The 20193-nt window shown below is 51.2% G+C and overlaps 1 protein-coding gene across 1 annotated transcript; it reads right to left on the bottom strand.

Moving 5' to 3' along the window:
* Positions 1–2202: 2202 nt before the first annotated feature.
* On the bottom strand, positions 2203–6617 carry PPP1R3B (protein phosphatase 1 regulatory subunit 3B). Its single transcript, XM_059817986.1, has 2 exons — positions 6603–6617; positions 2203–3604 (listed from the first exon to the last, which is right to left on the bottom strand). The coding sequence occupies exons 1-2, from the start codon at positions 6614–6616 to the stop codon at positions 2713–2715; spliced, it is 906 nt and encodes a 301-aa protein (XP_059673969.1). The 5' UTR covers position 6617; the 3' UTR covers positions 2203–2712.
* Between the last annotated feature and the right edge of the window lie 13576 nt (positions 6618–20193).

Genomic DNA, 20193 nt, shown 5'->3' with positions numbered 1-20193 from the left:
AGGAAGCTGGTCCCGTGTCCAAATCGCCTCCCCAGCCCCGTGGGTGTTTAAATAAGACGACTGCAAGATACTCAGCCAACGTTTTGTTCCACCTTTATTTTAACAATCAGATAAAAACAGAACCATGGTTTTAAAAGAGTCATTACATGGCAATTATAAAGTGCATTTTCCACTTGAATGTTGTGTACAAAAATATCTTTTAAAAACAAACATGCAAAACACCCCACAAGGCACTTCCAGGCATAGAGCAAGGAGAGCAACCCCTCACTTCTATGTTCACATTGGCAATGGAAAAAGGGAAAAGGGGAAAGGCCACAAGTAGTAATTTTAAACCACTATTGGTCAAATAATCAGTTCCCAGCCTAGCTTTTACTTATGGCATTGCTCTTCTAGCTTATCTTCCATGTTCCTCCCTAAGCACACCCCATCCACAGCCTGAAAACAAACAGGCCCATAAGGAGATACCACCATCCACAGCACCCCAGACACACATGCCTTGTTTCAGCCCACAAATAGCTCTCCATAGGCATGACAGCATACCAGGAGAACATGAGTTTTCTACAGTTGGTGTCTTAAAGCATTAACACCATACACTAAATAAAAATCAGCATCATTCAGACTTGCTTTAAGTTTAAAACCAGGTTCAAGCCAAGCTAGGCAACAGTCCCTTCAAGAGAGACTAGATGCAGGTTGTAAGGGCTGACTCGGGAAGCTGCTTGAACAGAGGAACCAAGCCTGATGAGCTCTGGGACAGCAAGTAGATTTACTACCTGGACTAAGTGATCAAGCACAGTGATGACATGCATTCATGTTGGGTTTTGAAAAAGCAGCAGTTGAAGGCTAGCTATTCTTCCTGCAAGCTCTTCTTGTCCCTTTCGGCATCCAACAGTGATCATAGTAACCCTTCTATGTTAGGGTAAAACAGCTTCTAAGTATTTTATACAGTAGTCTCCAGAATTAAAAGCTAGGTTTAAAAAGTTAAGTAGTCTAGCCCATTGCTTCTCTCCAGCCCATCCACAGGCTATTTTAGGCACCCAGAAAAATTATATAAAGCTTATGCACTAAGAAAAAGTAAGATTCCCTTGACCTTCTATTTCTACAAACTATTCGGCACTCTCCCTTTGAGCTGAGGGATTAAGTTATTCTGCTCAACTAGCACACAAGAAGCTTTGTGAGGCTGTTTGGCACTGCACAAGCTGGCCACCTCACCTCAGCGCAGGCCCAGAAGACAAGCCACCTCTTTGAAGATAGAGATGGCTCACATCAGTGATATTTCACATCCAGGGGTTGTGTCAGGATAACCCCACATCTCATACTCCTCACAGCTAGTTCTTTGCACAGGTGGAATGAACCACTTCTTACGGACACAGGAATGCAACGTTTGGGCATTTACAGGTTGAAACGGCAGCTACTGCTACAACAGCAAGGGAAGCCCAGCATGCTGACATTCATCCAGTATAGCCACAGCATCCTCACGTGTGATGAACGCCATGCCATTAGCTGCTGAGCAGTCCATGGCACGGAGTAACAAAGCATCAGGAGATCTTTTTTAAAAGCAATGTCATTTCCAAAGCCTGTTTATCCCAAAGCATTGCTGGGATCACATGTACCACCCCTTTCTCAGTCAAGGCATGGCCACCACCATAGGTACACAACAGCCATCTCCTTTAACAGGACACAGCAAAGAGAAGCCATGTGGCCCGTTTGCATTTAGCTCCTGTAACACCTGAGCACAGGCTCCTGCACAGGACTTGGGGCCCTAGCTGGACAAAACCCTCTGTTACAGTCACAGGAGGAAGAACTGCATTTTCAGGGCCCAGCATGGCCAACAGCTGACTTCAGATGTCCATCAAGGGGAAAAGCATCATTGATCACTTGTGATTAAAGAACCAGGAAGGTTTTGAAGAAGGCAGTCAATGTTGTCAACCCACGGCTGTGTCACAAGCACCACACAGCTACAGCTAATCTCTATTTTTGGTAACACCAAGGGTATAATGAGAGTTTTTCAAGATCAGCTGATAAAACAACTGGTGACTAAGCATATCAGATGCTCTCCCACAGGCACATACATCTCCTAATACGGCAGGCAGTGAGGCCACATTTCCTGTCATCACAGTTGTATTTTCACTTCCAAAACACCCTTTCTGCCTCCAGTAGGAAGGACCTCACACTACAAGGATGCGTGCAAGGAGAGGACTCCACTCCCTGCAAGCCAACCACTCCATTTCCTGACAGGCATAGGCCAGCTTTGCAAGGAGAACCCTGCAGCTGAAGTACAGCTCACTAAAAATTAATACTAGAACATATTTTGAAAAGCCTTTTAACACTAGGCAAGCAATACAAACCAGCCACCACTACATAGCTTGGACAGACAACATAAGCACTGTAGTGTTTCCCTGGAGACTAGCAGCATTATAGAAGAGGAAGGAGTAGCAGCACTGAAGAGGCATATGAGCAACAGCTCCTGGTCCTTCGAGCATCCAGAGAGCCAGTTATCCAAGCTGAGGCAGGGAAGGCAGCCCTTTACGCCAGAGGTGCTTCCCTGACCATAAGCCCACTGCCAGCAGAGCACATCTGGTTTTGCTGGGAGGCTTACATAGAGCTGCATGGAGCCGTACTTCTTTCACCTTTCCGTATTCCTCATGTTCAGACCAGCTCCCAGGCCTGCAGACACACCAGCAACAGTTAGTCAATCAGGACTTTGTCCTTGGGTCAATAGTAAGGCCCTAGCTTCTCGTAGCCCGAATAGCTGGGCCACTCGGGAAAGAGGCCGTAGGAGCACCGAGGGCTCCCAAACTGGTCAAAAGCACTGCCAAAGTCAGGACACCGTGGGGGTCGGACAGCTTCCTGGGCAGACTTCAGTTCTGACCGTATGATCCTGTAATTCATGCCCCTGTTGCTGTCCCAGTACACCTTCCCATTGCACTCAAAGGAGATGGCAAACTCTACTCTTTCATGGGATTGAATTCCCTCAGGCAAGCTGATGTCGAAGGAAAATGTGTCCCGATCTGACCCTCCGTACGTATCCTTGACATACTGGCATGGGTAATCTGCAAAGTTTTTCCAGGTGTCAAATGTCATCCTGATCTTCACAGTCTTTTCAAAAGCAAGGTTCTTCACCTTCACTGTTCCCACAACAGATCGCTCCTTTAGCACGCAGTTTTCAAGGCAGACACAGTCTGTCTGGAGGCGGTTTCTGAAGTCCAGGTAGTCCACAGAGGGCTGAACAAAATCCAGGACAAAGCTGTCCCTCTCCACTGTTGTCAGGCCCACAATGTTGTCTATCAGCTCCGTGATGTTGAAAGGAATATCTAGTGGATCATCAAACTCTGAGAACACCTTCACCATCGTCAGAGCAAAGCCTCTGCTATCTGCAAATGACACCCTCTTCTTCACTTTGTTGTGTGTGAAGGAGTTTGCTGCCTCTTCTGATCCATTCAGTGCAGTCTTGCTACTCAGCTGGATGCAGGGCCGCAACGGCTTGCTTGGCTTCGGAGCAATTTTGCAGGCACACTTCTCTCTCCGTAAGGGTGGAGAGCATAGGTATAGCTGCATTGCTACATCCACAGCCATTGCTTGTTTGTGAGGAAAATAGTCTAATACTCTGGAAGATGAGAAGAAGGGTCAGCTGATGTTAGAAAAGCATTTTCATATGACTTTTGTCACACATGCTACACCACTTCCCCCCAGCCATCCCAAAGAAACTTGCTTCCATCAACCCCACATGTCCCTCAAGCTTAAAGGCAGATACTTGCATGGTGTGATTTACAGACATGGTGAAAAATGTGCTACAGCAGAAGTGGCAAGACCAGAGCCTGTTGTGCCCTTGAACGAGATCTCTTCCAACTGCTACAGTGACAGAGTCACCATCTGAAGACACACACAGGCACTGCCCTACTGGGCTAGCAACAGCAGGCTCCAGAGCATTTCTGACCCAAAGCAAAACCCGTGGCTCTGTCCTGCTGACGTCCACAAAATCCAGATATTATCAAATTCCAATGCGATGTAAAGCAGTATTCCTGCTGCGCTCTCCTCCCTCCAGGAGAGACACTCCCCAGGGCATCAGAAGCTTTCATAGGAGCAGGAATTCAGCTTGTCACAAGCTGCTGTATACAACTGACCTCACCTTCCATAAAACCCCAAGTGTCTGGTATTTTTAGAGGCTAAAAAGCTCTCATTTGGTTGAGCTACGTATTTTTCTCATCGCTGTCTTCCAGAACTGCTCCATCTAAAATACCTGCACGTAGATAGCAACAGTCTGATAAAGCAGCAGGGTGGAGACTTAGTGACATTGCTTCACACCTACAGAGGAGCCACTTTCTTCCCTCTACTGCAATTTAAAACAGATGTCAGCTCAGATGGCCCAGCAGACTTTACCTCCAGTGCAGAGTTCACACCTCAAGCCTCCACAGCGCTTGCGCTGAGCCCCTCAGATGCATCCATATAGCCACAGGGCTCTGCCAAACACAACTCGCCTACTCAAGATGGACTTGTTTCCAAAGGCTTGGTCATTCTCCCAGAAGGCACAGGGCACATGCCCCTCCACCACAGCCTCTCCTCCTCCAAAACCCAGCCCGTTCCTCCAGGGATGCAGCACCATCCCTCTCTGTGCACCCACTCTAGGGCAGCTCCCACCCAGCGCCTTGCCAGATGTAGCCATGGGGTTGCCTCTGCAGCCAGGCAGCTCCCAGAACATCGTACCTATCGCTCCTGCCCTTACACTGAGGTTAGGCTGGATGCTTTTGGCAGACTCTTTTGGCCTGGCTCTGGATAAACCACTGGACAGATTCATCACACACATCCCCCTTAAGTCAACTGTGTGGCTGCTGACCTTAAGCACAGAGTATTCCCTTAATAAAATTCCCCTGTTTGGCTGCAGGCCAGGCTCCAAAGCTGCTCCCACCGCACAGAGCAGGACGAGCCAGCAGCGGTAGCGGCGGCTGCCGGCCACGTGACACAGCAGAGCTCTGTCTGCCAAAGCCAAGCACAGCCAGCTCTAGTACTTGATTGCTGCCCCTGTGCCAAGAAAAAAATGAGAGCTACGTTCTCCAATTCAGTGCTTTAACTCCCCACCCTGCGACACCAACAGAGCAGCTCTGAGCAGGCTTTCACAGCATCCATTCAGCAAGGGCATCTGTTTATTCAGCACACATGTGCCAAGGCTTGCTTCCCAACACACCCACCAGCTAACTCCTGCATTGCCTTCTTCAGCCTCCTTTCAGCTCAAGGGCTGCTGTACAAGACAGACAGCAGATCCACCTGCCTGTTAACACCGTTCTGCTCATCTCTACCTAGTTTTGCCAAGTTTTTATTCACACACACTTTATATAGGTCATTTCCTCCTTTAAATTAATGCAGCCTCCCATGCTTCTCTCTTCCTCGGACCAGTTTCATCCGCATTGCATCTCTTCCCAGGGAAATTTATTCAGCTGAATTCCCATAACTGCTGAGAAGTCAGGTTTCTTAGTAAGCCTTGGTTATTCACAATTTTTAGAATGAAGAGGCATGAAATATCCAGCCTGATTTGCATTACTTAGAGCTTTTTTCCAAGCTGAGAACTAGAGTAAGAGCTTTTCATACCTACTATTAGGCTGAGCACCATGCTTTTACAAACTGTCTTCTTCAGCTCATTCGATACCCCAGACATCTCTTTCTGCGCTCGAGAGCCTGCTGATGCCCAACTCACAGCCAACAGCAGAAGGTTTCCCTTTTGGGGCTAGTGTTGGCTGTCTTGAACTTCAGATGCTTTGAAGGTGGGAGCAGGGAAATAGTTTTTAGAGGTGTAGGAAGCAAGTGGTGCAAGGCAGGCAGCCCAAGGCAGGTACAGGGGCTGAGTCCTTTCCCCCTCCTCTCAAAAGGAAGACAGACTAGATTCTGCCTCTGGACATCTTCCCACAGCTTTACCCTCTCCAGAAGAGGATGTCACCTCTCTCTCTTCCCTTCTCCATTTCTAGGAAGGAGAAGCAAGTCAGAGCAAAGGAATTATTTACATGTACATTTATCAAAACCCTTCGATTGCCTGCATTCTGCTTCCAGCACTGCTTGCACATAGGTAACCCTCTTGCAGGGGGCTGGACATGCAGCAGCTGCTAAGCCAGAAGTTTTCAGACATGACACGCTGCTGGATGCAGCAGTGCTCGGGTTTCCTGCCCTCTTGTGATTCAGGAACGGCCGAGCTGTCCCGAGGGCAGAGCCCAGTTCTCACAGGCATTTACCCGAGGTCCGGGCGATACGTTAACCCTGCTACAGCCCGTCCCTTCTGCACAGGACGGCAGCGCTGCAAACCCGAGCCAAGACGTGCCGCCCAGCCCCACCGGGGATCCGGGACGCCCCGGCGAGCCCGGGGAAGAGAGGCGGCCCCGCCGCCCCGGGGCTACTGCTCCCGGCTCACCCGAGGAGCTACAGGAGCCAAGCCTGGCTGATCCCGTCCCCTCCCCGGCAGCAGCACCGCGGCGGGGAGCGCTGGTACCGCTCCCGAAGGGGCTGCGACCCCTCACTGGGGAGCACAGCAGGCACCCGCGGAAGCCAGACGGCAGCAGGGCAGGACGCGCCCGCCGGCGGGAGCAGAGGGAAGGAGGACAGGAGCCCCGGCGGGACCATACCTGGTGCAGTGCATGAGGCCGGCCCCGGCACCCCCAGCTCACCGCCGCCACCCGGGCAGTGCCGGAGCCGGCGCCTTATGACCGGCCCGGCCGCGCCGCCCCGCCCCGCCCGCCCGCCCGGCCCGCGCCGCAGCCAATGAGCGCGCCCCGAACGCGGCGGGGGGCCAATAGCCGCCGGGCGCCCGGCACGCGAGGGGCCGGGGGCCGCGGCGCGGGGAGCCCCTGAGGGGCGCCGCCGGGGAGCCGCGGGCGGCGCGGTGCGGTGCGCGGCTGCTCGTGAGGAGCCGGGACGGGGGACAGCGCTTCCCGGGGCCTTCAAACCTGAGGGACCCTCTCCTTCGTGGAGGGATCTTGCTAAGTCAGGCCCTCCGCCTTTCCCCGAGCAGCGCTAGCTTGTTTTGTCCGAAGGTACAAGCTCTGCGTGCGGCCTTGGGTGCTCCCGGTCCCCCTCTGTCCTGCGGCAACACGTGGCTCCTGTGCCACGGTGCAGTCCCTACCTGTCCGGGAGGGCAGAAGGGGGCTTGTGAGCATCCACAAGTAAGCAGATCAGGGCGAAACCTATAGGAACCGCGCTCTCGAGGCAGGAAAGCCTTTTTGGGGCACAGATCTTCCCGGCTGGGCTGGCCCGGGGTGTTTGGGTGCTCAGGGATGGGTGGGGAGGAGGGCTGCTCACGCATCCACAGCTGGTGACCGCAGGGCTGGCTGGCACCAGGTAGAAATCCCCAGAGGATACTCCAAAATCCTGTTTCCAGACAAGGTGAGGAGTGGAAAAAATTACTTTCTCATGGAGGTGACTTACAGCAGGATAAAACACCTGCGGGCCCCAGCCGGCACAGAGACCCGTCCCACGGGAGTCCCTGTCCAGGCACGTGTGCGGAGCTGGGAAGGTGTTACCAACACCCTGAAAACACTTGTCGGGCAGGTCGATGCTCTGGCGCAGACCCCCATTGCCTTGTGGGGCCGGCTGGGCCAAGGGGTCTTCCCAGCTGCACCCCTGCCCTGGGTGTCCGTCTCTGCTCCCCAGGGCTGCTCCTCAGTCTGCTTCGGTGCAGAGCCCGATGTCTTCACCCATGCAAAAGGTGTACACGGAGCTGGCTGCCCTGGCAGGGAACGGGCTTTGGGGTCAAACGCCACCTCCTTGGGCAAGCAGCAGAGGCTGTAAAGCCTGCTGCGAGGTGGGGATGGCAACGGTGGGGATAATATATTTGCCTCTTTTTGTGCCACATCTGGCCTCTAACCACACAGCTGCGAGCAATGCTGCTCTCTTTCACCCTCCTTACAGAGCATAAAAGCAGGATTGAAGTGTCAACATTTGTTTTCAATTAACTTGTGGAAACACACAGAGCTATTGTTAAAGCCAGAGACTTCCCGCTGGAAGCTGCCATTTCATAAACTTCATACTCTGCAAGGCAAAAGGGTTTTGTTGAGGGAAAAAAAACACATTGTGTTTTGTTTTAAAAACCCATTTTAGATAAAGGCAGTGATAAGATTTAGAGCGGGGGAGAGAGAGATGAAAGATGTATCCACTCCAGGAGTCTTGCAGACTTACAGCAATATTTTATGTGCCGAGGATATGGTGGGATTTCAGCACGTGCTACTTAGTAATGCAGTTTACAGCAGGGATGAGGGGAAGCATGTTCAGATTTGCCTGGGAGCAATATGCAGAGACTCTCTAAGGTGGTCACGGCCCATGGGCGCTCTCCACTGCTGCCTCCCCTTATCCAGGCACGGCCACCACTGACTGGCTCAGTGTTGCTGATCTTGGGACACTAGAGAGATTCAGGTGGAAGCGGTGAGTTTAACGGGATGAGCCCAAAAACCAGGAAGCCTTGACCTGACTTACACTTGTCACTTTGCTCTGCCACAGGTTTCTCTTGAGTGTTGCTGGCTGCTCAGCACTATGGAGGGGCTGAGGGAGGTGTTGGTTAGCCTCTGAGCTGTGTGGGTTTTGGCCAGCCACCCCCAGTGCGGGGGAAGGAATGCATGCGAGGTGGCTTAGGGAGCATTTCTGCCCCACGGTACAAGCACTGTTTGCCGTGAGCAGGGCAGGGTGTTTCACAACTGCTGCTTGGTGTTTGCCCGCAAAGCAAAGGTAGGTGGAAGTCAGGGCAGGGCGTTGTGGCGGGCGGTGGACATGGGCTCTTATCTTTGGGCAGCTGAGATAGTGGCTATATTTAGCTCTGTGCTAGCCCCTTGCACAGTGGTCGTTGTGATTTCCCCATAGCTTTCCACCCCTCCCGCCTTGCTGAGGGATGAGGAAGAGCTTGCTCCCTGGCATAGGGAAGAGGCTCTGGGGGTGTTTCTCCCTGGGGGAGCACTGCAGAACCAGTCCCATCCATGACAGACATCTCTGGAAGGAGGGTCCCAGTCTCCCATCAGGTCTGGGGTTTGTTCCTGATTCGGCTGCAGGATTTACCCCAGCACCCTCTGGGACAGGATGTGGTGGCTCCCGCACCTGTGGGATGTTGCCCCACTGGCTCGCTGTGGGAGGGGAGGCAGAGCTTCTCTGTCCCTCCTATGGGGCAGCCCTCCTTGCCCCACCACAGTCCCTCAAGACCTACCTCTACCAGCAGGCTTGAGTTGGTCCTTGGGGACCCTTCCTGGTCCTGTCATCTCCTCCGAGTTGGTCCTTGGGGACCCTTCCTGGTCCTGTCACCTCCTCCGGTGCCCTGCTAGAGGCAGGGGTGGATGGAGCATCCTCTCCTCCCTGTCAGGAACTGGCAGGCTGCTGCAACAGCTTGGCCTCCCAGCAGCTGGCTGCAGGGCAACCCTGGCCGGGAAGGGGAGCGGGGCCAGGGGTGTTGTGCAATGTGTCCACACCACAGCAGGCTGCGGGGCCAAGGCTCAAGGGCGAGTGTTGTAAACCAGTGGAGCAGCTGATGTAACCGCGCTGCCCAGGGAGCCGCGCTGGGGCTGCTGCCATGGGGTACCCCATCCCACACCTCGTGCCCTCTCCCAGATCAGCAGCCCCCTCCTGCTACCTCCTTCTCCCCACCACCCCAGCTGCCATCCCCCATCACTGCCGATGGGCACAGGGGCTCCAGCCCCCTGCACCTCCACACCCAACTGTGGCCCCAGCCCAGCCAGGAGTGCCCGGTGGCGTGGTTTGGGGGAGGTCTCCATCCCTGGCTGCTGGAAGTCCTTGGGATGGTGGTGGAGGTGCCACGCTCCTTGTGCTCGCCGCAGCAGCCCACAGAGGCAGACGGTGCCAGCCGTGGTGGTGCGGCTGGTGATGTTGCAATGTTGGCGCTTGTCAGCAATTTCCAAATTGGCAATGCTGAGAAAGTGCGGCTGCAGCCTTTGAGCCAGACTTGCACCAAGCAGAGGAGGGTTTTTTTTAAAGTCCACCTGCCTGTGACAAGGCTGTGAGGGTGACTCTGAAGTAACGTCAATCAGATGTTGCCTCATATCAAAATGCGAAGGGAGAAACTAACTTTGGAGTAATTTTTGTCATTGAGGGCATGTGGTCAGGGAGGAAAGCCTGACTGAAACAGAAGAGGCTATTTTGGGCAGCACTGGCACATGGTGGGAGAGGCAGCCAGGCCAGTGTAATGCCCCAGGAGCAGTGGCAGTCAGCAGCATGACGTGCTATCCTCCAAAAAGGATGTATCCGTTGCTGAGCTGGGTGTGTGTCAGTCCCTCATCCCTTCTTGACGAACCAGTGGGTTTCAGCCACACTTGACAGGGGGGTGGGAAGCTTACAGACCTCTTTTAAGTTTTGTGAGAATCAACAGCTGGTGGGGAGAGACCCAGTGAGCATCCTCACCAAGCAGAAGTGGAGTGGGGCCTGGCTGTGGTGGTCCGCTGGCCAGTCAGTGTCTGTACCAGCTGGCCAGCCAGCACTGACAGCGCCTTAGCCAGCTATAGCACATGTCATGGGGCTGGTCTTGGAGCGGTGGAGAAAGCTGGGATAACAAAAGTGGGAGAGAGGGACAGCATGACAGAAATCTGTAGGAAACGAGGCTTCTCTCATTCTGTGTTTCACCAGCCAACTTGGTCTTAGCTGCAACTGCATGCTGAGATCTGACGTGTGTTGCTTGGGAGCTCCTTGTGGTCCCAGGCCCCTGTCCAGCTCCTGCAGGGTCACAGCAAACAGAGCTCCACCAAAGAAAAGACTTGGAGTCTTGTTGGATGATGGGATTCCCCTCTTTTATTTCCATAGGTCTCAAACTCCTGTGGCTATCCCAGGAAATTAAGCAAAGAGCATTCAGTGTGCCCCAGTATCAAAAGAAATCCTGCTCTTGGTTAAGGGTCTTGACTGCACTTTGGGGAGCTGTGCAGAGGCCCCACTGCTTCTCCTGGCTCTGTCTGGAAATGAGGAGTTACTTCAGTACATTGGCTGTAGGCCCGAGGTAGGATATTTACCTTGGCATGGCTCCCTTTGGATCTTGTATGTGCTCATGGGCAAGCACCCTGAGGAACATGTACTCTGCCCTGCTGAAGACCATGGCACCTTCCATTCCAGCCCAACACGCACAGAGAAGGTAGTGTAGGGCCAGATGCAAAGCCTGGCCTGGTACTGTGTGTTGTAGAAAAAGACTAGGTAGTACAAAACTATGGTTCTTAATAATAAAAATGCCCAGCAAGAGAAACTGTAAAAATCCTTGCAAAAGGGGGACGGTATGGGGAAGGGAATGAATGCAAATAAGTTACTACAGATGCCTTAAGGAAAGCTGTTACCCACAGAGAAAAAGGGAATGGGCTTCCAGCAAAGGAAGAGCCCAATGGGCAGCACAAGGAGACAAAATGACAGTAAAGTGACCAAATGACAGGCAGGAACAACAAAGAGGTAAGTCCTTGGCCAGGCATACAATGTGCTTGTCGAAAAAGTGGTGCTAAGGTGAGGCACTATATGCAGGGTACCAGCTTAAAACAACCTTTTCCCCAGAGACTAGAACCTAAGATTGGGTGAGTCCTTCCAAGAAGAAAAGGGTATCTCCTGCTTTCTCAACATCTATGACGTTCTTTCCAGAGGAGCTGCTCCAAGACCTTGCCTTCATGCAGTCTACAGATTTCATTCCCATCAGTGAAGTCCTGGAAGAATCATAGCAAAAGAAAGGAGGTCGGTTGTTTGCCCCAAGGTTGCACAAAGCAGTGCAGTAACTATGTACTCGTCCTTATTTTTTTTTTTCTTGAGAGCATCCCTTCCCCTAGTGAACATGCACTGAGGAGACGTCTGGCTTGATCTCCCAGAAACTTTTCTTTGTTACTCTTCAGTTAATGCAGAGAAACACGATGGCTTTCCATACCTTCTGCTGTTTACTTGAATCCAGGAGTACCCAGTTGTGCAGATACGATGTGTTTAAAAAAAAAAACACCAAAAAACCCCCAAAACTCAACAATTACTGTCTGTAAGCAGTACATGCCCTCCTACATGAAGGAAAAAAGGAGCGTAAAGACACAGCCTGGACTAGAACCTCAAATCCTCCAAATTCCCTGTGTGCTCTTGCAGGAGAGGGGCAGCAAGGGCTGGGCTGGAGGTGTAAGAGTATGAAAAGGAATGGGGGCTATTTCCATTGACACACTGATGTGATTGCAGAGACAGAGGGATGCCCAGCTCCTCTCAGGCAGGCTGAATCAGTCCAGCCGCATTGACAGCTTGCCTTGTTTACACCATAGAAGCGTCTGACTGGCTGGACTTGGATCTGCCCTAGATGCATAAGCCATAGCGAAGCAATGTGTATTTTAACTTTGGTGCCCTACAAGGACTGCAATCCTTATTTGGTGGGGCAGATGTCTTGGGAACTTGCATGTTTCCAGGCCAGGGAACTCGGAGGGCTTACCTTTGCATGAGAGACTGTGCTTTGCCTGTAAGTCACTTGTATGCTGATGAAGGCTGAGAAAGAAAAGGCCAGACTGAGGGGTGCACGTAGCTCTTGATGATAAATATGATCCTAAGCTCCTTTCAGGGATTCATGCCTTCAGCTGAGCTTCTGTCAGTATCCAGGCTCGCTCTGCTGCAGCAGAGAATGGTCCATCCCTCCATGAAGCATTTTGTCTCATCTTAAGATTAGTGTCAATGAAAGATGGGATCTGTTGCTTTCCGGACTTGCCTATCTCTGTGCATTCACTATAGAGGGAATCTGAAAATCAGCAGGAACAAGATGGCTGACTTTTAAATGGTATCTCGAGCAAGTACCAAAGGCGATGTCAACAGTAAAGGCAAGAACTGAGCAGAGGGTGCTGGGGAAGGAGGTCAACTGGAGCTACTCCCATCATCAGCCTTTGCATTCTTTAAAAACATTTTTCAAGTGTAATCTGGCCTTTTTATTTGGAATTTTTAATTTAATGGCAGGAAAAAACCCCTGGTGATATTCAATGATTTACCCAATTATCCAGAAGCTTGAAGTTTCTTTCTTGCAGAAACTGACTGCTAGCAAAAATTACCTCTCTGGGGTTCTTGTACTTCTGAAGTTGCACACAAAATGCAGCTAAGTCGGTCACTTGAGATCCCAGGTTTGGTACATACAAATACCTCCACTGGCTGCAGGTAGCTTAGCATTGCCTCCTCCCCTGAGTGCTTAGGATCCTGCAGAGACAGCTCTCTCCCTGCCTGATCTCGCAAGATTTGGCTAATCTCATCTGCACCTAGCAGGGCTCGGTTATGCACAGCATCTTTGCACCAGAGCTTCTAAAGGACTTCTAAACTTGGATTGCATGAGGCAGAATTTAGGAAGTGTGCCTGCAGACAAGAGACACACCCAGGTCAGGAATAACTCTGACAGGACCTGGAAAGCAGGCTAGTTATTCATAAGAAGCGTGCTGCTGGCTCTGGTCGAGGAGGAGGAAGTCAGGCCATCGGACAGTACAGTAAGCAGCGTTCCAGTGCTGACAGCTGGGAATGGCGCATGTCCCAGGCCCATGGAGCCTGCAAGCATTTTTGGCTGTCTCCTTCATCCCTCCTCTTCTAGTCTTTGCTCATGTCCTATTACTGATCTGCCCAGCTTCCCTCTGCTGCATGGGATGGCATGCGGAAGAGGAGGGTGCTGCCAGCCTTGAGCAGCAACAGCTGGGATCCTGCGGTGGCCGAAAACCAGCGTAAAGAAAATGCAACCCCCTCCCAAAAGTAAAACAAACTGGTGTCCATCAAGTTTCCCTGGATGCCACTGTTCCTGAGCAGAAATTAAAGTGCTGGAAGGCAGGTCAAGTTTGTGCAGACACAGCAGGTGGCAAAGGAGAAGGTCTTTGGCCTTGTAAGATGGGAGACCAGCCTATAGCGACCTGAACCAGGTGGCACCAGCAAAGCTGGAAAAAAGCAGCAATAGTCAGGGACTGTAGGAAAATCAAAGTTGAAATGAATATGATGGTTCTGAAAGTCATCGCAATAGGCTGGGAACTGGATTTGCTGACTTACCTGCTCCTGATAAATGAGAGACAACTCTTGAAGAGGTGCAATAGTGCATAGCAGCTGAACGTCCCCCGGTGACTGCTGTATTTTGGATTACTGTTTTTTGAGAAAGGAATTGAATGCAATATTGCTTTTTCGTGTCTTGTGCAAGAGGACAGCAATGTGGGCATCAGTGTGACTCTCACGTCACACATGTACCCGCATGGACACACTCCTGCACAAAGATATGCATGCTAGGGTTAAGAATCTGTCTGTATGGAAAGATGTAAGAGTTCAGTGTTATACCTTATGCTCAAATAAGCTCAAAGAGCAGAACATCATCTACTGCCAAGCTTTTCAGTTGCAGATTAAAAAGGAACCTGGTCCCGCAGATTTTGAGCTGGCTTAGGTTTTGATCTTTTTTCACCTCCAGAACTGCAATGTTAACTCAGGTGTTTTTTCCAAAAGCCAAATGCCACTCAGGCTCTACTGATAGGCCATCTTTCCCAGTCTTTCAAAAATACTTTGATTCCCACTGCATTAGTCCAATTTTGTGCAGTACCGCTCCATCAAAACTAATAGTGCAATGCTGAAAAATTGCAGGCAATACCGAACTCTCTGCACCAATTATTTGCATTTGTGTAAGGGTCACTTCAGAACACAGGGTCTCCTGTGACGTTCAGGCTCCCAGTGTGGCAACAGCCTGGAAAAGACCAAACGCTGTGTTTTCTGAAGCTGGTTGCTGTAACCTCATCATCTGAGACTCACAGACTGCTTTGGATCTTGTCATCAGCATGTCCCAGAGACAGAAAGGTGCTGTCATGTCCTGGAGAAGGGCTGTGTATCTAGGCTGGCTGCCCCACGGAGGGCTGACCCACTTCAAACCCTGCCAACTTTCTCAACTCTCTTTGATTGCATGGTCTTGAAATGACTTCAAGTCCAGTCTTCCAACTTCCCCTCCCTCAAGGTCATTGCTGGTTGGACCCTCCACGGGAGCCCTTACAAGGCCTAATGCAGCTCAGGTCGTTGCTGCCATGAGATGGGTTTGAGCTGTTTGACAGTTTTGGGACAACCTTTGTAGCCCTCAGTCCCGCAGCCACTAGAGTTGTGGTTGTGGTGGGCTTTGCTCAGGTAAGGGACTTGCTTGGGTCCTCCAAAAGGTAGGCAGAGTTAGCTCAATCAAATCAGATAATCAAGTACTATTTGATTAACAGCTTAACGCAAGCTGTTTGTGGCCTCCCCGACAACCAGGGCCTGATCCAGCCTGTGCAATGACACAATTTGGGCTTTGCACCATTCTCGTGCAAGGAACCATGTGCCACACGTGCAGGACGAAGCTACCCTGGCACCCAAACTGCCTCTGAGCTTTTTAAAGCCTCCGCTTAAACGTGAACTAAGGCAGCTATAAATAGCAATCAGTGGCCTCTGGTTAACCCAGGGGCTTCGATCACGGAGCTGGCTCCGCATGTCGGTGCTTGGCTGCTCTCGGCCTCAGCTCTCACATCAGCTGGGGGCCAAGTTCGTCAGTACTCCTGGCTCATGGCTGCCTTGTAGTCAGGGTAATAGGGGGGGCATATGTTTCATTAGACACCTGTAAATATGAAAATACATATGTATATTATTATATGGCAGTAAATATGTTTGTACATAACTACAATATACAGTTTGTAATACAAAATATAAAGTATAAATTGCAAATTAAGACTTAAGTGCAAAGCAAACCATAGAGATTTCTAAAGTTAAATAGTGTATTTAAAATAAATCTCTAAATAAAGGGTTGGAGGCAGATGCCTTGGGGCAGGGAGGATGCTTGACACCAACATTGCAAAGCAGGCAATGTCCCCATCTGGTACAGTCACTGCAGTGGACAGTCTGTCACGGGCCTGAGCGCTGTGTATCATGGTGCTGCTGGCCCCCAGCATTTCTTATCTGTGCGAGCATGCGTCCTCTTTATTGAGTGGACTTCCTTTGTTTTACAGCCCACTCTCCCTTATGGGCATGTTAGCGCCTCGTGATCAGATGGTGTGGCTGTGATATGTCAAAGGCATTGCACCACACTCCAGCTTTAATTGCCTTTTCTGGGTCATTCCAAAGTTTGAGGATCTTAAATCATTGTCAGGGCTGTGTTCCCCACCACCAAGGCCATATGTGGAGCACTGTGCCTGGTCTGGGCCCCCGGTACAAGAGAAATGGTGACAAGCTGCAGCCCAGCAGCAGCCATCAGGTTGGCAAGAGTGTGTAGCACATGTTGTATAAGGAGAGACTGAGGGAGCTGGGCTTCTTCAGCCCAGAGGAGAGATGGCTGAAGGGGCCGCAGATGCATCTTCCACTGCCTGAGAGGTAGACAGAGCATGCAGAGCCAAACCTTCTCAGAGGTGCCCAGTGAAAGGACCAGATCCAACAGGCACTTCTGCAACACAGGGACCTCTGATGGGATAGGTGGAAACCACTCCGCTCCAGAAGAATGGGGCAGCAGTACATGGCCCAGAGAGGTGGTGGCATCTCCGTCTTTGGGGACCATCAAGTCTTGCCTGGATGCAGCCCCAAACATCCTGGCCCTCACATGAGGAGTGGGGAGGGGACAGACACCTCCAGAGCTCCCTTCCATGCTGTCCATGATTGTATGATTCTATTACATTTCCCCATTTGAAACTGTTGCCCCCTGAAAGCATCGATGGCTACTGATCCCCCTGATGTGGTCTGTGGGAGTTCATAGACCCATCTTAGGGGACCAAGGCTCTCACAGGAACAGGCGAAAAACCAGTGCTTAAAATTAAGAGTATGTGCTAGAATGAGCAAATACAGAATGATGAGAGGCAGATAAGACATGGAGAACTCATATATCAGTGTCGTATGAAATCCAGTATTACGTGGCTAAGAGAGGAGAAAGAAAGAAAGAAAACAAGGATGACTCTTCAGATGGTTTAGTAAAGGTCTCAGAACTTTTGCAGATAGGAAGTAGTAGATGAGCAGGAGCTCACTACACTGTCTCAGAGCAAAGTCCCTCCATTAATTAATTTATTACTAATATAAAATTGTCCTGATCTGTAGGAAGCAATCAAATATGCGAAAGCCAAGTTATCCTTATCTAAGGTAAACACATGCATCTCTTACTAATACAGAGGTATCTTATTCTGCATAAAGCAAATAAGCCTATCTGTGGGCTGTGTGCAAGTGATCTGGCTCGCAGACCTTTGCCCATGGCGCGCAATGTGACTCTTGCACCTCTGAAGATTCCTGCCTGTCTCAGCTCCTGCTGCGGACCAGATGGGCTCGTGCTGGGTATTGCTGTTACCTACGACATGCTCAGCTGCCATCTGCGCTGTTGTCTTAAGTTTGGCTGGTTTGTTTCACCGCTCACTCTGGTCTAAGACTTACTATGTGAATGAATATTATATTAGAGATCCTGGCATCCCATCAGCTGCTAGCAGCAGACCACTCTTATTTTTTTCTATTTTTAAAGGAGGTGTACGTGAAATGTGCAACTCCCTGTCACGGGATCTTGTGGATGCTGAAAACTGCTGTGAGGTCAAAAAGGGACCAGACACATTCACAGAAGAAAAAATGCCACCGTTGCACACAAAGATGCTGCCGCCTTTTCAGGAAATCCTTGATCTGCAAATTGAGCTGGCTGGGAAACTAATCCGGAGAGGAATCACTACAGGCTTGTCCAGCTCTTCTCTTCCTCAGGCATCTGCCATAGCTCCCTACCAGACAGGGTGCGGGGGGAGATGGACCACATTTAAGCTTAAGGACTCACAAAAAGCTTGCTCAGTGTCACAGATATATTGGAATTTCTCCCTAGAAATCTTCATAGAAGGCAAAATCCTATGGACAGAGGGATAGCAGCAGAGCAAAGAGCAAGGCTGCTGAACTCCTCCTCCCTACCCACGGGCTCCTGTGTAGAAATGCTCCTGGGGTCTGCAAATAGCTTGAAATCACCTGCAGGGACAGGTAGTGACAGCCATCCGGAGATGACGCTTCCCCAACCACGTGCTTCAGCTGGAGAACCTGGGCAGCATTGGTAACTCCAACCACCCTCTACTGGGAGAGTTGGGACTGGCAGCGAGGGCACTGGTGAGCATCACTGCTGTAAAAATCAAAGGTTCCTGCACTGTGGCAGGTGAAATGGGTCTCTGCTTGATAATAAACAGGGCCATGAGAAGTAGCAGCCTAAAAGTCTGTGATTTCTGTGATCCTCTGAGCAAAACACCAGTTCATCATCCAAAAGCTGCCCTTTACGTCAATGCTGGCACCCCAACTTCTGTGCAGCTGGCTCAGCGCATGGGCAGGGCCCAGATGTGGCCTAGTGGCATTTGAGCTCAAGGGCTCACATGCCTAGAAAAAGCCTGATAAGATCCAGGAATTCAAGTGGTCCTGAAATAGTGATACGGGCAGCTGGGGAATGCCTCATATGGACACATGGGCTGGGGCAGTGGGGCTTGGTATGCAAGGAGGTGACACCTGCCCCACACACTCAGTGTCACATTTCACTCCCGAGGAGACTCACATGGGGTGAGTGACATGTGCTGGGTCTCAAAGGCACTGTGGAGACTGTCCTTTGCCTGCCCTACGCCGGGCTGCAAGAGGAGAGGGGTCATTCTCCCGGGCAGTCCCCAGAGCTTGAGCTGGCCTCCATGGAACCCCTGGGTGATGAAGAGTGGTCCTGCCTGCTGAGCCACACACACCGGATTGCTTGGCCCAGTCCAGCTGCTTGCCAGCTGTGTTTCTTATTGCTTCCTAGAGTGCCAGGCAGCCCTTCAAGTTGTGTGGCACGTGTGCCGTGCTTCAAATGCAAAAGCATTGCTGTCAGAATGTCATCCAAGAGGTCACCAAGCTTGGCCACCAAAGTAGGAGCCCAGAAGCTGCACAGCCCTCCCAGGCCTCCCTCTGGGATGTCCCATGCCCTGTGGTGGGCACAGCTCTCCTTGCTGCCCTTCCAAGTTCCCCGGCCTCAGCCTTTGCCTCCCTGGGTGAGGTTTTCGAGGCACAGGCAGCCATAGCATTCTCATCATGGGTTGCTACTGTGCTGGCCTGGTTTAGGGAACATCACAGGGAGAGGGGAAAAGATGGTTTTCATAAGTTTCCATGTCTCACAGGACTCTGCAGTGGTGCTTATCATCGTCCTGTCCACAGGCAATGTCCTGCAGTCTGGGCTGAAGCGTCTGACCCAAAGCCAGTGCAGACGGTAGTGTCAGAGCAAGGTGTAAATTCAGGGGCAGATCAAAGTCAGGTTTCAGCTCCAAAAACTGGAGCAGCGACTGGAGACTCCCTCACAGTTTGCCTTTCCTATGCCAGATGAGTTTTGCTCTTACCAGAGGTTATGACCCAGTTTCTGTTTCAGTGACTGCGTCCCACAGTGACCGAAGGTCATCCAAAAGAGGCCCCTGAGCTTTCCTGAGCTCTTTTACCAGGTCATCTGAGATATCTTGGTCTATGGGCCCCAGCATGAAGTAAAGTGTGCTCCTTTCTGGGATAAGCTAAAGGCTGCAAGAGGCAGACTGGCATCCGGAAGGAGCATCCTAGATAAGCCGCGTGCCAAAGTGGCAAGCCAGCTACTGTATGCCCATGTGACTCTGGATTTTTGGAGACTATTTTTTAACCTGTAAGTAAACCGTGTCCTAACCTTGCTCTCCCTTTCATCTTGTGGAGAGGATGTTCAAGCTCCCTCCAAATTTTTGCAGTTGTTTAATCCCTTTCAGTCTCAGCCTGGACTCAATTTGGAGGAAAAAGCAAGCAGGTGCTCACATTGAGCTATTGTAGCCAACAGAGATGTGTGCTCCATGGATATTGTTGCAAAGTCCCCTGCGTTGGTGGCAAGTGCTCTTTGGGGTGCACGAGGCTAATGCCTGATTAGTTCAATCTTAACTCCAGGCTTCAAACAAACATGGTGAGCAAATGCCTTCCAGAAGATGCCTTCAGCAAGCAGCACTGTGGCCTCCCTGTCATCCCTCTGGGGACTGCAAGGTTTCCCTTTCCCTGGCTGTCTGGACTCCCTGGGAGGTCGCTGCTGATCCGCCTCAGGGAGAGGCAGCTGCGTCTTATGCAAGTGCCTCTGTGCAGCCCTTTCCTCAGGGTCCCTGTTGGCGCAGAGTTTAGTCTAACCCAGACTTCTCCTCTAGGCAGGCCTGGGGTACGGCAGCGGAAAACTGTACTTCCCTTCTTGGAAATGCAAGAGGAGCCGCAGCTCTGCAGAGGTGGTTGAAAGGCTGGCAAAGAGTCCACTGAGTTAAAGTGCCTGTTTCATATCCAGTGGAGATGCAA

This window comes from Gavia stellata, chromosome 5, assembly GCF_030936135.1.
Source record: "Gavia stellata isolate bGavSte3 chromosome 5, bGavSte3.hap2, whole genome shotgun sequence".
Taxonomy (NCBI): domain Eukaryota; kingdom Metazoa; phylum Chordata; class Aves; order Gaviiformes; family Gaviidae; genus Gavia; species Gavia stellata.
This window is presented reverse-complemented; position numbering and strand designations above follow the sequence as displayed.